The sequence below is a fragment of the Acinonyx jubatus genome, chromosome C2, assembly GCF_027475565.1.
Source record: "Acinonyx jubatus isolate Ajub_Pintada_27869175 chromosome C2, VMU_Ajub_asm_v1.0, whole genome shotgun sequence".
NCBI lineage: Eukaryota > Metazoa > Chordata > Mammalia > Carnivora > Felidae > Acinonyx > Acinonyx jubatus.
Genome location: NC_069384.1, coordinates 27,243,034 through 27,269,217, shown reverse-complemented (window position 1 = coordinate 27,269,217; position 26,184 = coordinate 27,243,034). Strand labels below are relative to the sequence as shown.

General features: G+C 33.8%; 1 protein-coding gene across 5 annotated transcripts in view; it reads left to right on the top strand.

Moving 5' to 3' along the window:
* Positions 1-26,184, top strand: part of USP25 (ubiquitin specific peptidase 25) — a 150,431-nt gene that overhangs the window by 108,845 nt on the left and 15,402 nt on the right. For 3 of the 5 annotated variants that reach the window (XM_027077518.2, XM_027077517.2, XM_027077520.2), the window contains 4 exons: positions 7,076-7,215; positions 12,979-13,092; positions 15,067-15,162; positions 25,737-25,915. In XM_027077518.2, the coding sequence (XP_026933319.1) occupies positions 7,076-7,215; positions 12,979-13,092; positions 15,067-15,162; positions 25,737-25,915 (529 nt within the window). The remainder of the gene's footprint in view (positions 1-7,075; positions 7,216-12,978; positions 13,093-15,066; positions 15,163-25,736; positions 25,916-26,184) is intronic. The other 2 variants (XM_027077521.2, XM_027077519.2) reach the window with 1 other exon arrangement.

Sequence of the window (26,184 nt, the reverse complement as noted above, 5' to 3'; positions counted from 1 at the left end):
AAAATATAAAGAGACACAAATGGTCAGTTTACATATAACTATGATGGTAATTATCTTCCGGATTGGGTTTTTAGAAAGCTGTGGCAGTACTGCTGCAATTGGAAACATTGAGTTCTCTATAGAGAATTGCTGGAAATACACAGTTTGAGTTAGGAATAGAATGTGCTAAGTCTGTAAATTTGGGGAGTGAGATTATTGTTTCTATTATTGTTTCTATTGGTTTCTATTACTATTATATTACATATCCTATTAAGAAGTCCATCCTCTTTTGCAGGGTAATTTAACATATCACAGTTGAATAAGGGGGCTCATTCATGTTTATTAGAACCACTTATCTCTCCTATCATTAGTAGAGAAATTTTACTTTAATGCCCATGTCATCTTATTTCTCTTCACAGTTTCCAAAGTAATTGCTCAATTTGGTATATTTTCAACATATCAAAGAGAACCTGTATTTAAATCTCTCAGGTGGACACTAAAATTATGAGTGACTAGTGGAAGTAATACAAGGAAGTCTTGTTCATAGTGATTTTTCTTTTCTCCTTGCAAATCTTCGCAATAAAGCTGTACTGTAAAAGCTATTAAAATCCTATTTCTTCTAAGTGATATTCCAAAGAAGAGTATTAATTTATATAGTATTAATGAAATGAGTATTTGTCCTGCTAACACAGTGACCAAGAAATCCATAGACCTCTCTTCTCTAGTACTATTCCTTGTTTTACTGATGAAACTAGTAATAAATGATGGGACCAAAAATTATTTTGTCCTTTTCATGCTACCTCCTTAAACCTGCTTACTGCAAAGAAAAACTTGCCTGAACACTTACATTTAGAGATCTATTCAGTAGTTCATGACTATAAGTATATATGTCAGAAGTAGCTGGGGAGTTTTCTTGAGTATAAACAGCACATTGCACCTAAGTAAGATCACCTAAGACTTAACTGGGATCAGAATCTCTGAAGGAAGAGTCGAGAATATATATTTTTAAAAAGACCTTCAGATATTTCTGAGACCGTACCCTTGGTTAAACAGTATGGCTCCAGGCTGTATTTATAAAACAGAGAAATTATTTGGAAGGAGAAAAGAGCTTTGCACTTTTACTTGTGTTTTTCCTATCTTCAAGTACTTATTAAGGACTTAGTAAGGACTTCTTTAACAACCTGTATAGCATATCCAGATTTTTTTTTAAAGGTAGAAAAATTAAGGTGTTAATGGTTGATATTGGTATGAATTGCATTCCATAGCATTTCATAAATTTACCTAGAGGTAGCATGTAGAAATCACTCTGGGACTTTTCTACAGATACAGTCTACAAGTAGAAACAAGCCGATATTTCAGGAAAGTACAGCTGGTTTCTGAGAGTAAGACCTGGTAGAATGAACAATATCCTCATTATTCTCAAGTTCCCTTAAAACAGGGACTGAGTGATTTTCTTATTTATAGCTCCAGAATCTAGCGTAATAAATGACATATGGTAGGTGACCCTTGAATGTTTTCTGAATTGAATTCATTTCCTGTGGAGATTCCAATAATGAGTTTCCTACACGTGATACTCATTGTATGGGAATACTAGCATTTTTAAAGTAAAGCCCAAGAAATTATACATTAGAGAAGCAGGCTAAAAATGTGTGGTACAGATGTAGCTCTGTCCTAGGTAAATTTTAGATTTAATTTTGGTTTCTAAGCCTCTACCCCCCACCTTCCCATGATTTTGTTTGTGGTAGCTCCCAGGAATTTGAAGTCTTAAAAGTTTGTCTGGTGATTCTATGCAACCAGCCTACCATGGCTCTTTATAGCCTGCTTTGGGGGAATCATTGATTTTAAATACATTTCTAGAAATGAATGGTCTGCATATCTTTGAAATAATCTTCTTTAAATATTTTTCTAAGTGTGAATGTAATAAGTAAGTCACTCATCAGTAAGTCAAGGTATTAAATATTTCTTTTTTTAAAAATCTTTTTTAAGTTTATTTTGAGAGAGAGCACGTGTGCGCACGTGAGCAGGGAGGGGTAGAGGGAGAGGGAGAGGGAGAATTCCAAGCAGGCTCCATGTTCTTAGGGTAGAGCCCAACGTGAGGCTCAGTTTCACAAACCATGAGATCATGAACTGAGCCAAGATCAAGAGTTGGATGCTTGACCAACAGAGAGCCACCAGGAGCCCCTATTAAATATTTCTGAAAGATATGAGATGTTGCTCCTTTTTTTTTTTTTTTTAGTAGTGATTTAAGAGCAGATCCTTGGGGCGCCTGGGTGGCGCAGTCGGTTAAGCGTCCGACATCAGCCAGGTCACGATCTCGTGGTCCGTGAGTTCGAGCCCCGCGTCAGGCTCTGGGCTGATGGCTCGGAGCCTGGAGCCTGTTTCCGATTCTGTGTCTCCCTCTCTCTCTGCCCCTCCCCCGTTCATGCTCTGTCTCTCTCTGTCCCAAAAATAAATAAAAAACATTGAAAAAAAAAAAAGCAGATCCTTATGCTGTAACAGAAAGCCAATTGGTTATCAAGTTAACTCTCCTGTTAAAAATTTGAAGAGGATAACCAGGAAATACACATAAACAGAATACTCCCAAGCCTTCCCAATCCCTTACTCACTGTGAAGGTGGACCAAAGGAACAGGCTTAGAGTACTCTTAGAGTGTTGGGCCTTCTCTAATGTCTGAAAAGGTGAGTGAAGCCCCTACATTTTGAACATAGAGCACGAGTAGAAAATCTGTTATGTGGAGGATAACCATTTAAAAATCTCAGTGAAGTACCCACAAGACAAATACACGATTTGAGAGATACTTTGGGTACAGGGATATTATATACCTCCATAGAGAACTGGTAATCACCAGTTGTATTCCAAATTGAAGTCTGAGCAATAATATTAAACTGAGGGACCAATTAGTATATAAAGTGTCAGAACACAGATGAAGAAAACAACGTGGTCTCTATTAATTGAGTTCCTACCATTTATACAGGCCAGCTGTGAGGACGCTTTTGTAGAGTTACAGGAAGAACAAAAAGCATTGTATGTATTTACATACACACAAAGCCAAACTCTTTGTCCTGTTGTTTTTAACAACGAAGTGGAAATTGCCTGTATGTGCAGTAGGTGAAATATGAGTGGTATGAACCCTCCATACGATATAACCACTGAACATTATATTGACACAAAAAAATGTTTGTTACATTACGCTAAAAGCAGTATATTCAGAATAATTCCTTTTGTTTATAAAATATGGGTAAGTAAAGTCTGAAAATATATAAACTAAAATATTAATAGCACTTATCTCTGGGTAGTGAAAGAATTTCTAATTTTCCTCATTTTGGTTATGCTAGGAAACATGTTTTTTATTCTTCTGGTTTGACAAAACAAAGCCAAAACCTTTCTGCTTTTTTATAAGGACCCTGTATTTGACTCCCTTGTAATTCTTCCACATCTGTTTCTCTGTGAATACTTTGTTTCATATAAACAGATTATTTCCCATTACTTTTGCTTGAGGGGAACTTTCTTATCATGGCATTTCTTACGAAGTATCCTTCATTTAAAAAATATCGTCTGAGAGTCAGTATTCTTGAAATTTTGCCCATTCTTCAAGGCTTTCCTCATATCCCAAAGTCTATGAATCCCCCTAATGTTATACCTGTAGCAATAATTACCTTTCTTCCTCTTAATCCCAACTACTCTCACTACCACATTTAAGTTGTACCTATATTTTGATTTGTTTACCAATGTAAAGGCTCATTAATAGCAAGGATTTTATTAATCTTTTATCTGTTCTTACAGTGGCTTTGCATATGCTAGTCCTTCAACCTGGAATCTTCTTTCTCATCTCCCAGGATAATCTGCTCTACAAATCCTTCAAGATTCAGCTCATTTGGCATTTCTTCTAGGAAATCTTTCTTAACATGCAGCATCATCCCAAGTGTGTGTATTGGGCCCACAGTGTTTCTATAGAACCTCGTGCATAACTCTGTTATTGCATTTAATACTTTGTATTGTAATGGGGTATATATTAATCTGATTTTATTGAGAGTTCCTTAAAGCGAGTGAATTTTAGGTCAACTTTCTTTTTCATTGCTGATATCTAGCACAGTACTGTAAAATGGCAGAGGATCAAACATACTGGATGAAGTTTGGGTTTTTGTTTCCAAACTCCTGGATGTCAAATCCTTATAGGTTCATCTACTGTTACTACAGTGCCACTCAAATGTAAGTTCCCTGGAAGATACGTAGACGAGGATAAATTCTAGAAGAAATAGTACTATGTGATATTTAGGCAAGATCATTCATCATTATTCATAAGGTTTTTGAACTCAAATCCCTATATGGAAGGAAATCTTGACCCTGGGGACCTAAGATATATTTGACTATGTTGATCACATAAAAGTACTTTTGTTTTTAACAACTTATTTTCTGTAGACTGTCCATGTTTCACTTTAGACCAGTGTCAGAGCAGGTGGATTTCTTGGCCCTCACTGCATCCTCCTCTCAGCTGGAGGTATACCTTAAGATTTTCTTTACCTTATCCATCATACAGGGCACTGAAAGAACATTGCAGTGCAAGGTCAGGAGATGCAGAAATAGTCAAATATTTATTTGACTTCTTTAAACTTCCCTTCTGTCACACACATTGTAAGCATTCCTTCCTGTAGTTTTCCTTGTCGTAGTGTCATTTCACCTATATCAGCCTGGTTCCTTCTGCCAGGAACTTAGAGTCATCTTCCGCCTCCAACCTTTATGTCCAAAATACATCTTCAGTTTACCAGTTCTCTCTGTCTCTGTTGTCCAGAAACACCGTCATCTCTTGCTCTTATTGCTCTGGTACCTTCTAGTACTTCTGGTTTTACTTTCTAGTTTTACTTTCTAGTTTTACTTTCCTCTCTTATCCACTCTTCACATTGTAGCCAGGATTATTTTTTTTAAACTTGCCGCATTGCCATTATATTTCAAACATTTATTCACTTACTTTTATCCTTAAAACTTTTATTAGACTTGAAGGCCCTTACGATTTTTGCCTTTGTCCTCTCTGCCATATATCTCCTATTATACTGTAGCCCAGCCACACTGACCTTCTTTCAGATCATCCTTCCATCAAGGAATGGGATGATCAACCCATTATCCTTAAGCTGAAAAGTTTATTTCATATTCCATAATCTAAGTTATCACTCCCCCATTTTATTCCTAGAATGTATTGTAATATTGTCACAGTTCATATGTGTGATTCTTTTGATTAATGACTTTCTCCAGAGCTGACTCTAAACTTCATGAGAGGACAGACTGGCTGCTTTGTTCACACTTTGAGTCTCACTGTCTAGCCTAGTGCCTGGCACATAGTTAAATGCTTAATTAAAATGTATTGGATGGATGGAGTACCATGCATATATGTTGAAATTATAGTATTTCTTTTTGAATAATATTTCATTTTGAGAGTTTTTTTTTTAATCAAATATTGGAAAGGATGACAGTAGCCCTATTGTGTCCCACCAGTTGGTTGAGGAAGGGCTCACTTAACCGATCTGAGTAACATTGTAGAACATTTTAGTGTACTTTCTTGTATACTCCTTGCATCTTTGTATAGAAGGATACTCCTTGTATCCATTACTTATTAATTCATTTGTTCCATTAAGGTATTGTATGCTTTTTATGCTAGGTTTTGAAGAAATAGCAATACAAAAATGAGATAGTATCTCTCCTCTTGAGATTCTCAGGGTCTAGCAGGGTATATGGGCTTGAAATGAGAACAGTAGTAATTAAGTCATAATTGCGGTAAAGTGCTACTGAAAGAAAGAGTAAGTTACTTGAGAACAGTGGTTCTCATTTGAGAGTGACTTTGCCCCCCAGGGAACATTTGACAAACTGAAGACATTTCTGGTTGTCACACCTGGAAGGACCGTGCCATTTGCATCTAGTGGTTAGATGTCATGGTGCACAGTAGATCTACATGCCATCTAGATGCATCTAGATGCCACAGTGCACAGGACAACCCTTCGCACCAAAGAATCACAGTGAACCACAATGTAATAGGTGCCAAAGCTGAGACACCCAGCTCTAGAAGTGGTGTAATCAGGAATACTTGAAGTGGTATTTAAACAAAAAGACACATAGACGTTCTTAGATGCAGGAGTGAGAGTGGAGAGTGGGTGAATGTACAGGCAGAGGGAAGAAAATGTGGAAAGATCTGAAGGTTGAAAGGAAAACCTCTTTGGTGTATTAAACTCCCTTTTTGAACAGAGAGCAAAAGTCACAAAGTTCTGTTGGAGAGAGAGGCAGAGACCCACTTACATGAAGCACTTTGTGGATATTCAGAGTACATTGCTGCATTGGTGGATTTGGGGCTCAGAACCTAGATGATAGATAAAACTTTGAGAGTTCTTCACAGGGATAACATTTAAAGTCTTTTTTTTTTTAATATTTATTCATTTTTGAGAGATAGAGCATGAGCTGGGGAAGGGCAGAGAGAGAGGGAGACAGCTGTCAGCACAGAGCCCAACGTGGGGCCCGAACCCACAAATTGCGACATCACGACCTGAGACAAAGTCAGACGCTTAACTGACTGAGCCACCCAGGCACCCCTTGAAGTCTTGATTTTATATTAATTTCAGTTTGCTAGGTTGTGATGGTTTTTCCTATGACAACACTCAGTTACCAGGACAGGTTCAGAAAAGATAGCAGGTAGGGTTCATTCAAGGTTAGAGTTTTGTCAGGTGTGAAAAAGGATTCTGTGGCCAGAGAAACAGCTGTGTTTCCTATGGAAATTCAGACCAGGATTGTTATATAAACTAAATCCCACCCCCCCTACCCCCCGCTTTTTTTTTCTTTTTGGTAGAATGTTACTGATTTTCCAAAATGAGATTGCTATGAATTTCTAACCATAGACTATGATACAATGAGTATTTTCTCTAGTCATTGACTGCTCTTCAACCTGAATTTGGAGGGGTTATAAATTCTGGGGTAGGTGCTATATGTTTAGTGATACATTAAATAAAAGAAAAATTAATTACTGTATAACTTTGAATTAGAAATAAATAACAGATTCATCTTAGTACAGGCTCTCTGTGACTTGTATTAGATATACAACTGATTCTTTTCTTATGAAGCACAAGCAGGAGAAGCAGAATATCTAGAGCAGCCATCAAGAAGTGATTTCTCAAAGCACTTGAAAGAAGAAACTATTCGAATAATTACCAAGGCATCACATGAGCATGAAGATAAAAGTCCTGAAACAGTTTTGCAGTCGGTAAGAACTTTTCTTTTAGCTCTCTGAACATGGCCATCTTCATGACATTTCCTGCAGTGTAATGGAGAGCTTCCTGCATGGGAGTCAGGAGAAAGGAGGCCAGAGGGCAACTCTGCCCTTAAAGGGATCAGGGGCTGTGGGTGGTACCTAACCCCCTAGGCTGTATTTTCCTCACCTGTAATTTTTTTTTATTAAAGATTTTTTTAAGCTTATTTGTTTATTTTGAGGGAGAGAGAAAGCGGGGAGGTGCAGAGAGAGAGAAAAAGAGAGAGAGAATCCCAAGCAGGCCCCACAGCCCTACACTGTCAGCACAGAGCCCAACGTGGCTCTCCAGAGCCTCAAGAACTGTGAGATCATGACCTGATCTGTAATCCAAGAGTTGGATGCTTAACTGACTGAGCCACCAAGCCCCCCTAAAGCTGTAATTTTCTAAATAGCTTTTTTTTTTAAACTAAATTTCTGTCTTCCTTTTAGAGAATTACAAAAAATCATAATTATAGACTGTTGATCATTTGATTTGGAACTTAAAAAGAAAAGTATAAAATTTAGCATTATTTCTTTTTTTCCCTCACCCCTCCCTCCATCTTTGGTCTTCATACATTGAAATAGTTGGGAATGTAAGGTAATAATTTTCATTGTTTCACGGAATATGTTTAATAGTTAAGTACTAGATATTCTAGGTTAGAGTATTATTAGCAGGATAAATGTGATATTGCAATGTGGCTTATGCATATTTCAGTAGTGTCCTATACAAAATTGTCATTATAACTCTCCTGTATTGTGGCTCTCAAGTATGTCTTCTTATAGCAATAAATTGAGTACACTGGTATTATACTGTGTTTTCAGTAAATATGACATTCTGAGAGATGTTATTTCAAGAATTTTCTACTACAAAAACGTTCGGTTGTTGTAGTTACTTATTTTTTTAATAAGTGAGCGAAGCAGCTGTAATGCAGGTTTCATGATAGCTAATTTTAGTATTTGTAGATTAGCCTCCAAGAGAAGTAACGGGAACAGGGCATATAATTTTTCAACACACAATTTTCTATTTAGTGAACTTAATCTCAGCAATAACCTGCTAATTACAATGAGGTCTTTAATATGATAGGACCTTGATTAACCAAAATGTTCAATTAATAAGGTATGTTAATTATGTTTCGATAAATGAAATAATCAAATTACTTTTTTATTTCATTCCGTTTGAAAATTTTTTACTATATATTATTTTGCTATAAAATGTATTAACATAGATTTTTTTTTAATATTATTATTCTAAATTTTGCAAATGCCCTGGAGATTCTAAATGAGCTTGATGAACCCCTGCTAACTCTATAGCACTCCTGGAAAATGCTTCTTGTAATGGATCTGGGATGTCTCACTTCTTGGGTCCTGGTAGAAGAGGAAAACGTAGGGAGGTAAAAAGGGCAGAGAAGTAAATACAAGGGAGAAATATTTTTGCCTGATATAAAAATGTAATTTGCTTGGCCCTTTGCTAATTAGGAATTTTATTTGTTAAAGCCTGCATTATAGTTAATAAGTATCCTCCTTTTAACTGTAATCAAAAAGCCAAAAGTAGTATTTAGCTTAATAGGGAAACGTGATTTTTTTTAGTTTGGCTAATCATGTGTAACATAAATTTGCAGAAACCAGCACTTAAATTTTGTTACTTTATTAAATTAAGTTACTAATACAGATATCATCTTACAAGCCTACAACCTACTGCTTCGTTCTACTTGAGAGAGGAGGATAGCACTGAGAGAGTATGATAGAGAGCTAGTGTAAATATTTTTCCATTTGGCTTATCTTCTGGAGTAGTACCAACAGTTGGCCCCATTTGTTTGTATAAATCCTGCAACATGTCTAGGAATATGTTAATCATGGCTATCTGAAGGATTTTGTTCTTGGTCTCATGATTAGTTGCTTAGGATCATAGTAACCACCTCCTGGTTTTTCTCATTTAAAGGTATACATGTGTTAGAAACTAAATTGTATAGATGAAAAGAGTGTTTAGACTTTAGGATTAGATAGTCCTGGGTTTTTTAATATTGGTTTTCATTCTCACTAACTAGGCAAACTTAAATAAGGTGCTTAATTTTTCTAAACCTGTTTGCTTTTACATAAAATGGACATGATTGTGGGATTAGTTAGGATTATTTTTTGAGGGTGCCTAGCATGTAGTGTAAGTACTAAGCAGCTGTTAATTTCTTTTTCTTGCTTAAATACTAACCATTTCACAAATACACAATATATTAAGTTCCAATCTTAGTTGAAGAATTCTCTGGAAAGCATAGTCCTAGAAACCATAGAGAGATGTTTCCTAAGTGTTCACACTGCTTACTTTTTATAAGAATGCCTTTAATTTTAAGTGGAATATTTTAGGAAATTTGAAAAATACAGAAAAGTATACTTTAAGAAAGCAGTCTTTGTAGTCCCACTTTTCAAAGCTATAATCACTGTTAATATTTTGGTATGCTCTTTTTCGTTCTTATTTTTATGTACAGGTTTGGGTTTTTTTTTTTTTTTTTTTTTTTTTTTTTTTGCTGAGGTACTACTGCATGTAAAATTTTGTATGTATCTTGCCTTGTCTTCTTTTAATATTTAACACTGTAACATAACCATTTCCCCATGTTAAAAATTTTGTAAAAAACATTTAATGGTTAGGTGTTATTCCATTGAGTGATTAAATTCTTATTTACACACCCATTCCCCCATTGTATATTTGTTTCTACTTTTGCATTATTACAAATAGGCTGTTACAAATGAAACTTATTCTGTATTTCAGTTTATTTCTTTAGAATACATTCCCCATTGTTGAATTACTAGGTTAAAAGATAGGAGCATATTAAGGGGATCAAGGAAATTGTAGTTATATAGCTTCCTAAAAGCCCTTTCATGAGAAACGACTTTTTTAAAAAATCCACTTAATGGATTTCAGGCAATTAATAAAAGTCTTTGTATTTTAATTATTTTTGGAACTTCTATTAACTGAAGAACTTATTAACTCCTTTCAAGTTTAGCCTTTGTTAAGGTGTTTTATAGGGTCTGACAATAGTAGAAAAAGATAAATACACATGTACTTTACTTTAATGAACCCTCATATTCTTTATATGGAAAAATTTTATGGTGCTTTAGGATACCTAGACTTGATGAATAATACAAAAGAATTATTATATTCACCCAAAGTTTTTTCCCTTTTTCAACTTGCACCCATATTATTTGTCAGTATGATGCTGTTGAAACTCTTGTGTGGTAACTGAAAAGGTTTATAAAACATCTTTTCCTAAGTGCAACTGTTTTTTTTTTTTTCCAAAGGCAATATGTTTTTTTATAAGGAATAGTATTCTAAGTAATATTCCCAGTTGCTACTTGCCTTACCTTTATATTCTTTCTTCTTAAAATAGTATTGTTTTAGATTAGTTTGATTGTGAGAAATTTTATACCAGTGTCTAGACAGATCGCCTAATTTACCTGCTTAAATTTCACTCTTAGGAAGAGAGACCTAGCACAATTATTCTTCTTTCATATGCTAAACGGATTAAAAATCCTTAATTAAATGTCATGGGCTAATAAGCATATCTCTCTAGGTATGTATGATAGTAATATTGCGTTATTCTATTCAAATATAAGCACTTTAATATAATATAATATTGGTAATACTTGTCATTATAGAACCACTAATGTGTATCAGGTATTGCATTAGCTGAATATTATCTCTCGTGATCACAACTATGCAGGTTGGTTATTTCCTCTTGAAAAGTTGAGGACTCAAAATAAGGAAACCTTTTCTAGATGTGTTATGTTTAAAAATAGCATTTCTTTTAAAAGGAACAATATCAGTCTTGGCCATTAGTTTTTGTTTTATTGTTTAAACTCTTTTTGCATATGTACTTAGACTCTTAGACTCTTAGAATTCATTAGACTCTTCTATATAAATATATCGTACAAGTCTCTCATAGACTTTACAGAGTGAGTTAAACCCAGTAGAGTATGGATATTAATTGGATATACACTTACTTATTAGAAAGGTAGAGCCGTAAGAAAGAAAACCTATAAATTCTCTGGGTTCAGAGGAGGTCATGTCAGTAAATGTTCTCATCCCTAAAATTTACTTAGGGGCACCTGGGTGGTTCAGTCGGTTAAGTGTCCGACTTCGGCTCACGTCATGATCTCACAGTTTGTGATTTCAAGCCCCGCGTCGGGCTGTGTGCTGACAGCTGAGAGCCTGGAGCCTGCTTTGGACTCTGTGTCACATTATCTCTCTCTGCCCCTTCCCTGCTTGCACTCTGTCTCTTTCTGTCTCTCAAAAGTAAGTAAGTGTAAAAAAATAAAAATAAAATAAAATTTACTTATATTCCAAATTGAAATAAAACCCCTTCAAAAGGAAATACAACCCCCTTAATTGCTTTCATTGAAATTTTCTGTTTATTTTATGTCAAAACTAAAGTTTACCTTTGCTTCAGAAAACTAAAGCTGCAAATTGAAATGACTTAAGCAAGCTACTTTCGAGCACTTAAGTACTTGTAAAATTTCTTTATGATAAATAGTGAAAATATGCTAATTATAAATTTATTCAGTAATAGAAAGTTCCTTGTGAAATCTGGACAGTATTTTGGGTTTTTTTGGGTGGGGGGGGGATTTTTGTTTGAGAGGAGGAGAGGCAGAGGGAGAGGAAGAGAGAGAATTTTGAGCAGTCTCCACACTCAGCTGGAAACCTGACCTCCCTCCAAGATCATGACCTGAGCTGAAATCGAGAGTTGGACACCTAACCCACTGAGCCTCCCAGGTGCCCCCACATAGTATTTTGAATGAACATATTAGGATCTTTGAGTAGACTTTTCTGGATTTCACTCTGCCTTCTACTCCATTAGTGTGGATTAGGGAAATTCATAGAATTTGTTACCAAGTAAAACAATAAAAAAAGAAAGAAATTTGATTGAGTTGTTAAGGAGTGATGTCAGCAGCTTTTTCAGAAGGAGGAATTCATTAGACTCTTCTATATAAATACATCGTACAAGACTCTCATAGACTTTACAGAGTGAGTTAATCCCAGTAGAGTATGGATATTAATTGGATATACAATTACTTATTAGAAAGGTAGAGCCGTAAGAAAGAAAGCCTATAAATTCTCTGGGTTCAGAGGAAGTCATGTCTTATTTTGATGAAGTTATCAGTAAAGGATTTATGGAATTATTAGAATTTAAAAAAACAGAAGCTTCAACTATAACTTATAGATAACAGTGGGAACTACAACTCTAGTATTTATTATTTAAAAAAAAATTTTTTTTTTCAACGTTTATTTATTTTTGGGACAGAGAGAGACAGAGCATGAACGGGGGAGGGGCAGAGAGAGAGGGAGACACAGAATCGGAAACAGGCTCCAGGCTCTGAGCCATCAGCCCAGAGCCCGACGCGGGGCTCGAACTCACGGACCGCGAGATCGTGACCTGGCTGAAGTCGGACGCTTAACCGACTGCGCCACCCAGGCACCCCTCTAGTATTTATTATTTTTAAGGATTTGATATCCTTGTAGAAATGCTTTGTGGGAAAAAAAAGAAAATTTAGTGGTTGAGATGTAAAAGGAAAGCTATAGATCTTGTATTATTACTTGATTAATGCATTCACTTTTAATGTTAGTGTTAGGTGGTCATTTCATACTAAGCAAATGCAGGTGTTTTTAAAAGATTCGTGAATCTCTGCCCTTTAACTCTTGTTACTTCCATTGTTCTCTTTTCTAATGTTCATACTAATAATTTTTTTCTGCAGAAACCTGAAAATACCACAAGCCAACCACCTTCTAACCAGCAAATTGTAGAGGTGGCGATTCCTCATGTAGGGAAATTCATGATTGAGTCAAAGGAGGGGGGTTATGATGACGAGGTACCTTTGTTATAGATGTCTGCACTGTTCTTACTTATGTTTGGCTATTTAATACACATATTGGGGCATGCATGCACCTTCACCTTTATGTCTATTGCTGCATAACATACAGCTTACCCACCCGTGATCTGAAATTACCTTACCAACTGCTAACAACTTTGAATTTCAAATGAAAGTTTAAGTAGAAAGCTTACGGAATTTGTCAAAAGGATAATTTTATGTTTCCAGAGTTAATTCTTTATGTAGACATATGATCAGTTTATTCTCAGATTGATGGCTATCAATAAGGTTTGTTTCATTGAGTAGCAAAAATTTGAATATTTAAAAAATAAGTTTTTCCTATTTCACTTGAATTATGTACTATAATACTTAACCCACCATTTCCTGCCAAAAGATCCTACAGCATGATTGAAAATAGATAGTGGATCTTTTTGTTTCTGCAACCTCCATATGAATGTGAAGTGAGTGATTCATCATTTCTCAATGCCTACCAGTGCTTTATACACTATGGCAACTCCATTTTATCTCTTCACTCTTAGTTCTTTCTCATCTACTTAGTTTCCCAAATTATAAAGAGGCAGTTTTGCTTTCTATAATATGGTTCTTGAGACTCCAGATGAAAATGTGCTATTGTCCTTATCCTATCAGATCCCCCCAGCTTTTCACTTTTTTCTTAAACCTCTTACATTCGATCTTTTTTTTTTTTATATTTGAGAGAAGGGCCAGTGAAGCTGTTTCTGAATAGTAACACAGGGAAGACCTTGAATTCTATCATTTATTAGTTTTTACTGGCATGGATGAGAATTGAATATATATTAAATAGTTTTTTCCAAGTAACTTTTTCAGCTTACTCCAAAGTTACAATTAAGCTGTTAAATAGGAATTAATCACCAAAATCAGAGGTGTCACAAAGACATTAATATTTCTGTGCCAGTGTAAGAGACCATGGGCCATGAGGAAAATGAGAAGCTGGTTTGTGAGATAGGAACTGGTCAGAAGGATTTTCTGAAGCAGATGTTAGATATATTGTGACTCTGAGTGTATAATCAAACCATTATATGAATCAAAGGTTACGGATGCAATCTCTTGATTGCGCTAATACAATAGCTTCCTAGTTCCTTGAGTTGTTTCATTTTGCAGGTATTTTAAAATGTAAACAGCTAAGAATGATAAAAAATTATAAAAACAAAGAAACACTTAAGTATTTACCAGTTAATAGGAGTACACTGTTCCAGTTAACCATTTTATTACCATGTTGGTGCTTGAAAGTTATGGAAACTGGCATGTTTTTAATACAAATGTTAATTTATTGATCAAGCACCTGAGTGCTTATTTTAGGGTGAGCCTTCTGGTATTTTAAAAAAGTAGAATTGTGATTAATCATTTAACACTATATTTTGTGCAAATGCTTATGCTGTTGGCAGAGATGCATTGTGTTTTGTTTTTGTAATTGATTGGAGTGACAGTTTAACAGTGCATGTACCTCAGAACTTAAAGTCATGTGGATACAGGGCTGCAGCTTATAGACATTTAGGTTGTAGAATTATGCAGGGGTGCCCAGCCCACAGGCAGAAGTGGAAGTGAAATTGAGCTCATGCTGAGCTGCTCAAACCTTAAAGAAGAGGCACTTTTTAAAATAAAAACTGTTGCTTGTTCTAAGTGGTTCTCAGAGAGCAGCACGTTTTTTAAATTTGTCAAGAGGAGGTGCCTTTTTAAAATTCTTCAGTTCAGAGAGGGTGCCTCTGTGCAGTTTGCACAAAGGCACCCTATGGAGCTAGCTGTGGCCCTGTATGGATGCTTTTGAAAGATACTTAACGTGCATACTGGATCATATTTGCTATAAAATATGCAGTGGTTGATTTGTAAATAGTAAAAAAACAAAGGACTTTTAACTTGCATGTAAAGAAATTTGTTTTTATTTTTTACTTTTATGTTAACCATTCAAAAACTCTTACTTTAAATTCCTTGTGGCAGATCATGATGACACCGAACATGCAAGGTATTATCATGGCGATAGGTAAATCCAGGAATGTATATGACAGGTGTGGCCCTGAAGCAGGGTTCTTTAAGGTACAATTAACATTTTCAATTAATTTTTTTTATTTTTTTTAATTCTTAAACTATTTTATTTTCTTGAATTAAATTTGATTTCCTATATAGTTTCTCTTTTCCTGCCTTAGCCATGGCTACCTGATGATCTGAGGGTTTCTTTTATACATGAATCTAGGACTGATTCTTTCTGTTTGTTTGTTTTTGGTAACCCGGATAATTTAACAACAACAAAAAAGGCATTTTACTTGGGTTACCCTAATAATGCACCTCTGGTTTATTAGCAGAAATTTCAATTGTGTTTTTATTCTAAGGGAATAAAAGGAATTAAGCAAAAATAGGAACTGAGTAACTGCTTCCGGTATTGTTTATTTTCTTCTCATTTGTAATACTCTTAGCAGGGTTATTTACCTCATTACCTGGGTTTTGTTGTCTCCCGGCTTCAAAGAATGAAGAGATGAAAAATAAAATGAGCAGCAGGCAAAGTTTATTAGAGTGTAACGAAGTAACAATAGTAGGAAAGCTCTCTTTACAGGAAGGAGGCATTTGAAGGTCAATACCCAGGACTGTATGTAGGCAAGGGTCTTTGTTTTTTAAGGTTTTGGTCCTTCTGTTCCTTCTCAGGCCGTACCCTTACTGGCTTGGTAACTCTAGGTGCTGGGTTGTCCATTCCTGATTGGCTCGACTCCATTGTGTGAGGCGTCAGACTGTGGGCCTACTGTCTCTCGTAGAACATAAGTTGAATGGTTTACTTTTTTTAGTTGGGTATTTTGAGTGTCAAATTCCTGAGGGAAACCTGAGGGGGAGTAGGTGGTATCTGTTACATTCTTAAGAGGAACCTTACATAAGCCCGAGAGGGTTCACTGTGGTCAGAAGCTCCCAGCGTTGTTCCAAAATAGGTGTTTTCCCCAGGTTCTAACCATCCCCCTCTGCCTATTTTATCCTGTTCTCCCTATCATAATCCTATTAGTCAGTATTCTAATATTTTTTTTCTAAATTTCACTATCATTTGATATTAAACTGCTTTCTTCATTTGGTTGTTTTAAAAATTATTTGTTCATTTATTTTTGTTTCTTACTCACTTATGTTTTCTTCAGCTTTAATTTTTGATGTCCTTGTCATTTCAAGACATTGAGTCCATCAAGCAGTTGCATTATTCCGTGACCACATCTTTTTTTTCCCTCTAATATCAGATCTTTATGGTGTTTTGATTACAGTATTATTGGTTTTATTTTTTGAAAGATGAAAACACTGTATGTTTTGTCATTTTATTTTGATTTACCAAAAATTTCAAGTTTTTTTCACTTTTTGCCCTTTTTTGTGTTTTTTTCTAAAAGTAACAGCAGTTTGCTACAAGAAGCTGTATGCTCCCTTATTTGACCTTAAAAATCTAAAATTTTCCCTTAATTTTCTATACTCTTCCCTCATCCAACTCAGTCTCCAAAAAGTTGCTTATTTTCACTATTTCTTTCATTCTATTGTACAAAAAAAAGGCCTTGTGCATAGTAGCTTTATATCAATAAACACTTTTGAGCTTGTTAGGATTAGAGTGACCAGCCATCTTGGTGTACCCAGGGCTAAGGAGTTTTCTGGAATATAGGATTTTAAATGCTAAACCACAGACTGGTCCCAGGGTGAGTTGATCACTCTATTAAGATCTATAAGAAAGGTTGAAAACTGCTGCTATTGAAAAAAAAAAAATCAAAACTTTATGTTTAAAAATTCACCTTTATTTTCAGGTAGTTGTATTTTCTTTGCTTAAAATGTGCTGAATGTATGTCTTCTAAAGTTTTTATCTATTTCTCATGGGAAAATTATCTGTCATTTACAGTAACATTGTCATTTTTTGGTCAAGTTGGGTAGGTATCTTTATGTTGAGTTGTAAATCTCACTGCTTTTAGTTTAATACCTGCACATATTTTAAAGAGCCAGCTAATTATATACACTACAAACAACAGTCACACTGCACCGTTACTCCCTCCATGGTAACAGCTTCCAGTTATTTTATCTACTACTTTTGGCATGAATTCCATGTCTTTAAGAAAACATACATGCTTGTATTTCTGTGATTCTTAGTTTACACGTTTCCTGTTGAATTTCTTATTTATAGGATATGAACAATGCACTCTCCTCACACATACAGACACGCGCGGGTGTGCGTGTAAAATTTCGTCATTTTGATTAAATCAGAATGCTCAGTTTCTATTATTATTTCTGTGTATGATACTCAGGATTGAACTAAGCCATAAACATTATTACTTTTACTTTTTTTGTTTCCCTTCAGCTTTCATTTTCTTTGGAGTTGTTTTAGTTTTTGTTTTGCTTAGTTTTCCATATGTGTTACTGATGTACTTTAAACTCTCCACCAGTTGTTTAAATCTCCTTGTATTCTGTTGTCAGTTTTAACTTCTCAGGAGCTTCAGTTTATTCTGGAATAGACTTCTTCTGGAATAGACTTATAGAATAATAGACTTAATAGAAGAAGTCTGTTTTAGAAGTCTATTCCAGAGCTTTGTAAACTGCTTTAGTGACTGCATTGATTTTCCTTTTCCCCCAGTATATAACTGATATCTTGGGATCTGTATTCACCATTACCCTGGGGATGCCCTTTACATCTTGTCATTTATGTATTTTCTATATTTCATATATTTCTCTTTTTCGGTTTTCCCTTCTGATTTTTGAGGCAGCAGTAAATCTCTCAAGTTTATATCCAAGTGTACTTATTTTCATCTATCTGTAATTAAGGGATATATATGTGTGTGTGTGTGATCTTATGTAAACATTAATCAGTTGATAAATAATGTGTATTTTTGGTATAGGTAAAATGATTAGGTTTTTGAAAATTCTAGCTGGTAGTATATAATTTTAGAAAATGTGTCACATAAATAACAAAAGTAATATGTACACAATGCAGTCTATTCAGTAATATAAACGTGTCTAAAATAAAACTAATAATGGCAGTCTCTGCCACTGCCCTGTGTAGCCACTGTTATCACTGTGTAACCTTTCTGATTTTTTCCCTTTTGTTTATACAAACTTGCATATAGAGGGAAATTTCTTTTCATTTTTAAATTTTACTATGAACATTATTTTGTAATTCATAGAACTCAAATATATTGTGGTCATTCTTTTTTTTATAGTGAGTATTAAAGTGAAGACAATATATATACCATATTATCTTTACTATCTACATTTGATATGCCATTATATATATATATATATATATACTTTCACTTATTATATATTACCCTTTTTATGGACATAAGTCATGTTGTTTCCCAGCCTTCCATTTCTGTGTAAGCTAGTTTATGGTACCTTTAGTTTATGGTACCATTTTTCATAAAGAAGTTTTAAAAACACTGTGCTTTCAAATCTTTCTGCTTCTTTCTGGATTCTAGAGTTTCGTTGCTATATAAAAAGCCTTCTTTCACCCAAAGTATAAGTTTTCTGCAATAGTTTCTTAAAGCATTTTTCTTAATAAATTTTTATTTTATGAATTCAGATGTACACACTATTTACAGTTAACTCTGTAACGTTTTATTTGGGTTTTCTACATTCTCTATTAAAATTTTTTATTATATTTTTCTTTTTTGTACTAGCTTCATCACATTTGATTTTATGCTTATGTTAGTTTTAATTTCTATTTTTTTTTTTTTGTACTCTGGTGTAGTTTACATAGTAATTGTCTGTTCCATAAGAGTAAGTTAGAACTTGAAAAACATAGGAGCCTAGCCCCTTTTTTTGGTAGTAGATTTTTTGATAATTTTTTGGTTCCTTCCACAGTGATTGGCCTGTTAAAATGTTCTGTTTTCTTGGCAGTTGATTCTAATCATTATCAACATTCAGTATTAATTCACAAAATGTGTATGTAGCACAGCACTAACATATGATCACTGCTTCTGTCTTTTTCCCTAAATTAGATTTAGTATATTTTTAAATCTTATTTTTTTAATGCTTAGTTTATTATCGATGAGGAAAAATGAGGAAAAAGGTGTATATGTCTCTATATCTATATATATATATTCTGTCACATTACCAAAAAAAAAATATTTATTGGGTTTATTTTATATTAAGCTTTTTGGCCATGAGAAGTTTTTCAACTCTGTGCCTTGTTCTATATAAGGACTTATTTATGTATTGTGATTATATCAATTTTAAATGTTACATATGTTTGCTAGTGGTAAAACCATATGATGAAATGTTTTTTACTGATAAAAAGATAATTTGGTGAATAAAACTTCTGTCTGGGTAGTTGAACTTGTTAAGGTTTAACCTCTTAATTAAGAAGAGTAACCAGCTCAGTCAGTCATGGTTACTGTATCAACCACAGATCCTTCCCCATGGGAGTCTGCCCCCCTATAAACACATAATATAAGAGTTAATAGGCAGGCAGACCTGGAAGAATAAAATGAGGAAAGATGCTTACCTGGGTTCTTTTCCTCAAATGGACTTTGTTATGATTAGTTTCCACTGTTAATAGAAAATCCCCGAATATAGTGGTTTAAAGAGAGGCATTTTTGTCATGTCAAAATGAAATTCAGAGAAAGGCAGTACAAGACTGCTATCATGAGCCAATATGAAAGCCAGAAGGAAAATATTCACACAGTACTTGTTGCTTGTATGTGTATGTGTACAGTGGGTGCAGTGGGTGGGTCATATCATAATTATAATCAAGGGATTTATATACTTTTTTTTCATTTACTTTGAAAGACATTAAAATTTTTTTGCCTTTTTTTTTTTTTTTGGCCTGTATCTATTTCACTGTCCTAAAGATTTTAATGAAGTACTAACACTTCTGTATTAATGAAACTTTTTTCTTTTAAGTTATTTTATGGCTTCTTAACAGTTGTTCTTCGTTGACATAATTTTATCAGTTCTTTTTATTTTTGAAATGCCTGTTATTATTACCCCTTTGTTTACTCAAAGATATAAGAATATATTTATTATCACAACATAAAACATGCCAAAAAGTACAGCTCATGAGTGTGCAGCTCAGTGAATTTCCACAGAGAGGACATGTCCGGGTAACTACCAGTCAGCCCTAGAACATTATAGTACTTCAGAAGCTACTTTTGTTTCTCATTCCTATCACCGCTACTTTCTCCCACTACCCAAAAGCAGACATTATCAGGACCTGTAACAACATAAGCAAGTGTACTTAATACACTTGGAATCTTGTAGTACAGTTCCTTTTTCGTCTGGCTGCTTTTATTTAAGAACGTGTTTGGAGCTTTAGCTATGTTACTGACTGTAGTTTATTGATCTCATGGTATCCCACTGTATGCCAGTACTGTAAGTTTTTTACATCCTGTTGATGGGCATATTCAAGATGTATTTATTATCTGCTTATATCAAGGTTTTGTCTTAAATCTAATGTATGTAGCTGGAAAAATGATGGACTGAGTTTCTGCCTTACGGAGCTTATCTTTTACTGGGGAAGCCAACACTAGTTAGAATTTTAATCAGTATGATGAGGGAGTGGTTTAACTTGGAAAACATACAATGGGAAAACAGAGCTGGTATCTAGAGGGGGCTTCTTCGAGAAGTACCTCCAAATAGTCCAAAACATAACATTTTGACTAAGACATCTTTTTTGCACTGACTTGAAATACCATCTTTATTACGTGTTAATACGTAATAATCCACTGATGTATTTTTCTGTTTTTGAACACTACACGTATGTACATTATGGGTCATTTATAATATATTTTGATATTTTGTAGGAAAAACACTTTGTTGTTTTTGTTTTTTCATAAATGAAAAGTTTGGCAAGTCTCTCTTTTTTTGGATGATTTTAGAATCACTTGCCACCTCTGTCCCCAAATCCTTTCAGAATTTGATTGCACTTGCATTATGTTTATGATGAATTTAGGGTGAGATGGATAAATAACTTTTTTTTACTATTTTCAGTCTTCCCAAAAAGAAACGTGGTATGCCTCTTCATTTTTGGTCTTCTGTTATGTCATTTAGTAAGGTTTTCTAATTTTACTTTAGTAATGGTCTTATACCTTTCTTGTTTATTCCTAGATGTATAAAAAATGTTTGTTTTTATGAATTGAATCACTTACCCTACTTTTTCTATCAATTTATTGGTATGATAGGTAATGGGAGAGCTAATTAATTTTGTTTATATTGTATCTAGTTACCTTATTGGACTCTTCATGTTTTTTACTAATAAATTTTTACTTGAGAGTCTTATAATTATTTCAGTATACTCTCTCCCAATAATTATCTTATTATTGGGATAATTTTCATATACTTTTTATTTCATCACTGTTTTTATTTTGCTGACCAGACTTTTCATAATATAGTTAAATACTAAAATAATGGTAGTAAGCTTCTTTGCCTACTTTGTGATTTTAATGGAAGTGTCTCTAGTGTTTTGTTTTCAAGTATGATGTGTAGTATTGGTTTTTTTATAGATTTCCCTTTACAAATTAAAGACATTTTCTTAAATTCATAGTTGAGACTTTCTTCTAAACTGGTTGGTATTGGAATTTAGAAATATTCTAATGCATCTGTTTGAGATGTGAACAGATTTTTCTATAATTAACCCTTGGAATGTAAAGATTTTAACATTTACCATCCCCTCTTTTTTAACCATTGTAAACACTTTTTATCTATTCTTTTTATACACAGTGTAGTTTATCAAAAATGGATGGGTGTTGGCATCTGTGTTTGTAGATAAATTGATCTATAGTTTTTTAAAATATTTTTTAATACTCTATATTCATATTATTCTGGTCTTGTGTAATCATTAAGGAGACTTTGCCCTTTTCTCGGGCTTTGGAGGACTTTAGACAGAGACATCATTTGGTTCTTGAAGGTATGACGTAACAGCACATCTCTAAAACGGTGTGAACCTGATTATTGCATACAGATCTTGGGCAACTATTTCAGTTTTTCTCCAGTTTTACTGTGTCTCTTCAAGAACTTGGTACTTTTTCTACCTTTTAAAGCAATTCTGGCCATTTCTATTTTCCTAGATGATTATCTGTTTAATCAAAAACTTGTAGTTTATTGGCATACAGCTATATGTGTTATTTTTAAATAAATTTTAAAGCTTTTTTTTTTGTATTTTTGATATTGTCACCTTTTTAATATCTGGTGTTGAATTTTGTCCCATACCTTGATATTTCATCCATACTTTTGGAAAGAAAAGCTTTTGACTATTTCTTATCTAATTGCCACATTATTTTATTTCTTCTATCTTACTTTAATTTCTTCCCCCAGCCCCGCCATCCCCCAGCCTCTTGAAATGTGTTTTTTCTATAGTGGTTAAGTTGGAATTTTCCTTTGACTAGTAGTCTGGCTATGTCCAATAGTTTTTGATATCTTATGATCCCAATTATTAATATAATTTTGAATCCTTTGGCCCAAGAATAATTTGAGACTATCTTTTTACTTCCTAAGAGTTTAGTTTGGGAGTTGTCCTTTTTTTTTAATTTTTTTTAAATGTTTTATTTATTTTTGAGAGAGACAGAGACAGAGACAGTGCAAGCAGGGGAGGGGCAGAGAGCTGGGGAGACACAGAATCTGAAGCAGGCTCCAGGCTCCAACTGTCAACACAGACCCAAAGGCAGGGCTCTAACCCACAAACTGTGAGATCATGACCTGAGCCGAAGCAGGATGCTCAACCGACTGAGCCACCCAGGTGCCCCGGGAGTTGTCTTTATTTTTAATTCCTATTTGTATTGCACTGTGGTCAAATACTATAGCCTATATGATTATAATCCCCTGGGATTTGAAGTAGGTTTTCTTCAATTTTTTGGTACATTGTCAGTTTTTTAAAAAGGAGTCTATAAATATATAATTTATACACACACACACACACACGTATTCTCTCTCTAAAGTCACCTAACCTTATTTCACAGATAAGTGCATTAAGACTTGGAGAACTTTGTGACTTTTTTTATGTCACAATTAATAAATGGTATACCTAGCTTTTGAACCTTAGTCTAACTGATTTTCCCTTAGATCTTACTGCCTTGAGAATATATTGTATATTTGGTATCTTCTGTTGTATGTATATAGTTACATCAAAATAAAGTTTATAAAAATTATACATTTAGAATATTTTATAACATGATTTAGAAAGGTAGAAAAAGTCTAGGTAGAAATTATTTCGTCTTTGGAACTGAAGATTTCAAAAGAGAGAAACTAGTCTCATTGAAGGGTCATCTGTAGATAGATGGGAAACAAACAAGAAAGGACATTATACATGTAGAGAACCTAAGAAACAAGGGCATGTGTGCATCTGTGGGGAAACCAGCCTGACCTAGGTTGAGAGAAGTCTTTGTTCAAGAGTCATAGGAAATAAGACCGAATAGGTAACTTTGGACCTGATTAGTAGGACCATGTTAAAGGTCTGGTGAAAGATAATTTTAAAAATTATTTACAAAGCAGTTCCATCACCTAATGACCAGTATTAACATTTCATTTTGTATTTGTGTAGTGGTTTCATTGCAGTATCTGTGGTAATTAATTGCCTGCACAGGCAGCCAAAGTATGGAAAGGACAAACGTTAATTCTAGGGGAGTATTTCGAGGCAGTAGTGTGAATAAAATTGAACAACTCAGCAGTGTTAACTTTACTTATAATGATATGGTGAAGAACTCTGCTAAATATACCGGCATGGAACATCTGTTGAAAATTTGAAGAATTAAATATGATTGTGGTATATTTTAGACATCAGAAAACCTTTTTAGAAGGCAGTTCATAAATAAACAAAAATAATTGATAATTATAAAAAATAATTTGTGCTGGTAAAAAGTGTTTTATGTGTTTGAAAAATTACTTGTAGAAATTTAAATGTACCTTACTACGTCTTCTGGATTCAACATCTATAGATTATAACTTTGGCATTTACTTATGAAAATTGGGATAATCTTAAATAGAACATCAAGAGATAAACATAATCTTAAAATAAAAGGGGGATATATATTCCACCTCACTAATAGAAATCTCTTTGCTCTCTATGAAAAAAATACAGCCTCTATTTTGAACATATGTAAAAATATACATAACCATTTAGTATTATAACTCCTTATCTCTAAACCAACAATATTACTTTAAGAGACTCAATATACAGATTTCTTTTATTTTGGTCATACTAATTTTGACCTGAAATGTTTGAATATTCAAAAGAACTTTTAATAGTCCATGACAGTCATTGTCTGAGCACCATGATAAGAAAGAGCAGTTACTAATGGTTTTGTTTTACATTTATTCTCAAAATCAGTACAGTTTGGTTAGTAAATGAACATGTGCCCCTTTTTTCATATTGGGAAAATGGGGAGATTTTAGAGTTCTAAGTGAAGCTTCTGTGTGCTAGTTAGGTATACAGTGAAGTAAGCCTTAATAATCTTACATGTCAAAATATATTTTCATGGCTATTTTTAACCACAACAGCAAGACTTTAACATAGCTTATATAACCAAAAAAAGCACAATGTATTTTAGCCATAAAATAATAATTCTTTTTATAATGATAAACATATAGAAAAGACTTATTATTGCCTTCCCTTTAGTGAAATATAAGAATGACTAGAATATTTCATTTAATGTTTGTCTGTTATATTTTCTTCCTTTCTGTAAAATATAGTGTAGTATCTGGATAGCCAAGAATTGCTTAAGAAAGATATGCATTAAAAAAAAACTTTTCTCATAGAATGGATTTTTTATAATATATTTTACATGTGGCCCCAAAATGTTTTACAGTTAATAGAGCTAGGTTTTAGATAAAAGTCCAATATTAGTGAAATTTTTAAAAGTGTGATTTTTAATCATATGTGTTTCTTATATACAATATTTGATGTATAACCCTACCCTTGTTTCTGTATGAGCAAATATTTTCCAAATGATTGCTCATGTGTAGAAACATGTATCAGTGTTTATTATTTCCCATTATAATTAGTTGTAAATTCTGAGATGTTCCTATTTATAAAGAAAAAGGACGCTCAAGCATTAAGGTAATAATAGTGATAATATTCATTAATTATTACACTAATAAAATTCAGGTATTTTTGAAGCAACAAGGAATTCATTCTGTGGTAACTACAATCTCAGGGCTTGCTTTTTCATTATTTTGGGGCTCTTTAGCTAAAAGTTAATTGCAGTGGTATTATTATGCATATAAGAGCCAGCCATTTTCTTTCAGTTATGGGTATTTCAGGAAACTGTATTTCAATCCTAGAATTTGGGATATTCAAGATACACATGAAACTGATACTAGAAAGCACAGGATAAGAGATCCCTTGTATCTCAGTCTTATGATGCCTTTGAATAGACCAGACTCCAGTTTTACGCTAGCATTCACATAGTAAGCTTAGGTGTATTGTTCAGTTTAATAGTTCTCTGCATTAAAACAAAGAACTATTTATACAGTGAAAAGATGAGGGTGTATGTGGTCAGTTTTAGAAAATTCTTTTAAACTGTGGAATACGGGACAATTTTGTAGATGTACCATGTGCCACCTTGTTGGTAATACTTTAAAGGAAGAAAGTGTATTTGAACACAAGAACATGTAGAGCTGTAATATTGAACGATTTTAATTATCATAATTAATCAAACTTGGCATTTTGTTACATTTTCTAGGCAATTAAGTTGGAGTATTCAAGATTGGTTAAATTGGCCCAAGAAGACACCCCACCAGAAACAGATTATCGTTTACATCATGTAGTGGTCTATTTTATCCAGAACCAGGCACCAAAGAAAATCATTGAGAAAACATTGCTAGAACAATTTGGAGATAGAAATTTGAGTTTTGATGAAAGGTAATTTAAGAAAATTAAAATGTGAAATATCGAACATATTGTTAAATTGTCTTTTGAAAATTGCTTTTAGTGCAGTTTCTAAATGTTTATACATATTCCAAGAAAGACCTATTTCATAAATACAGCACAAAACTTAGACTTCCCTTAATTTTGAACAGTTGTTTTGGAATTTCTCTGGAGTTTATAGTCATAACCTTTAGAAGTTTGAGCTGAAAATAATTTATATTGTTTTAGTACATTTTACTTGTTGACCAAGATACTGAGCTAAG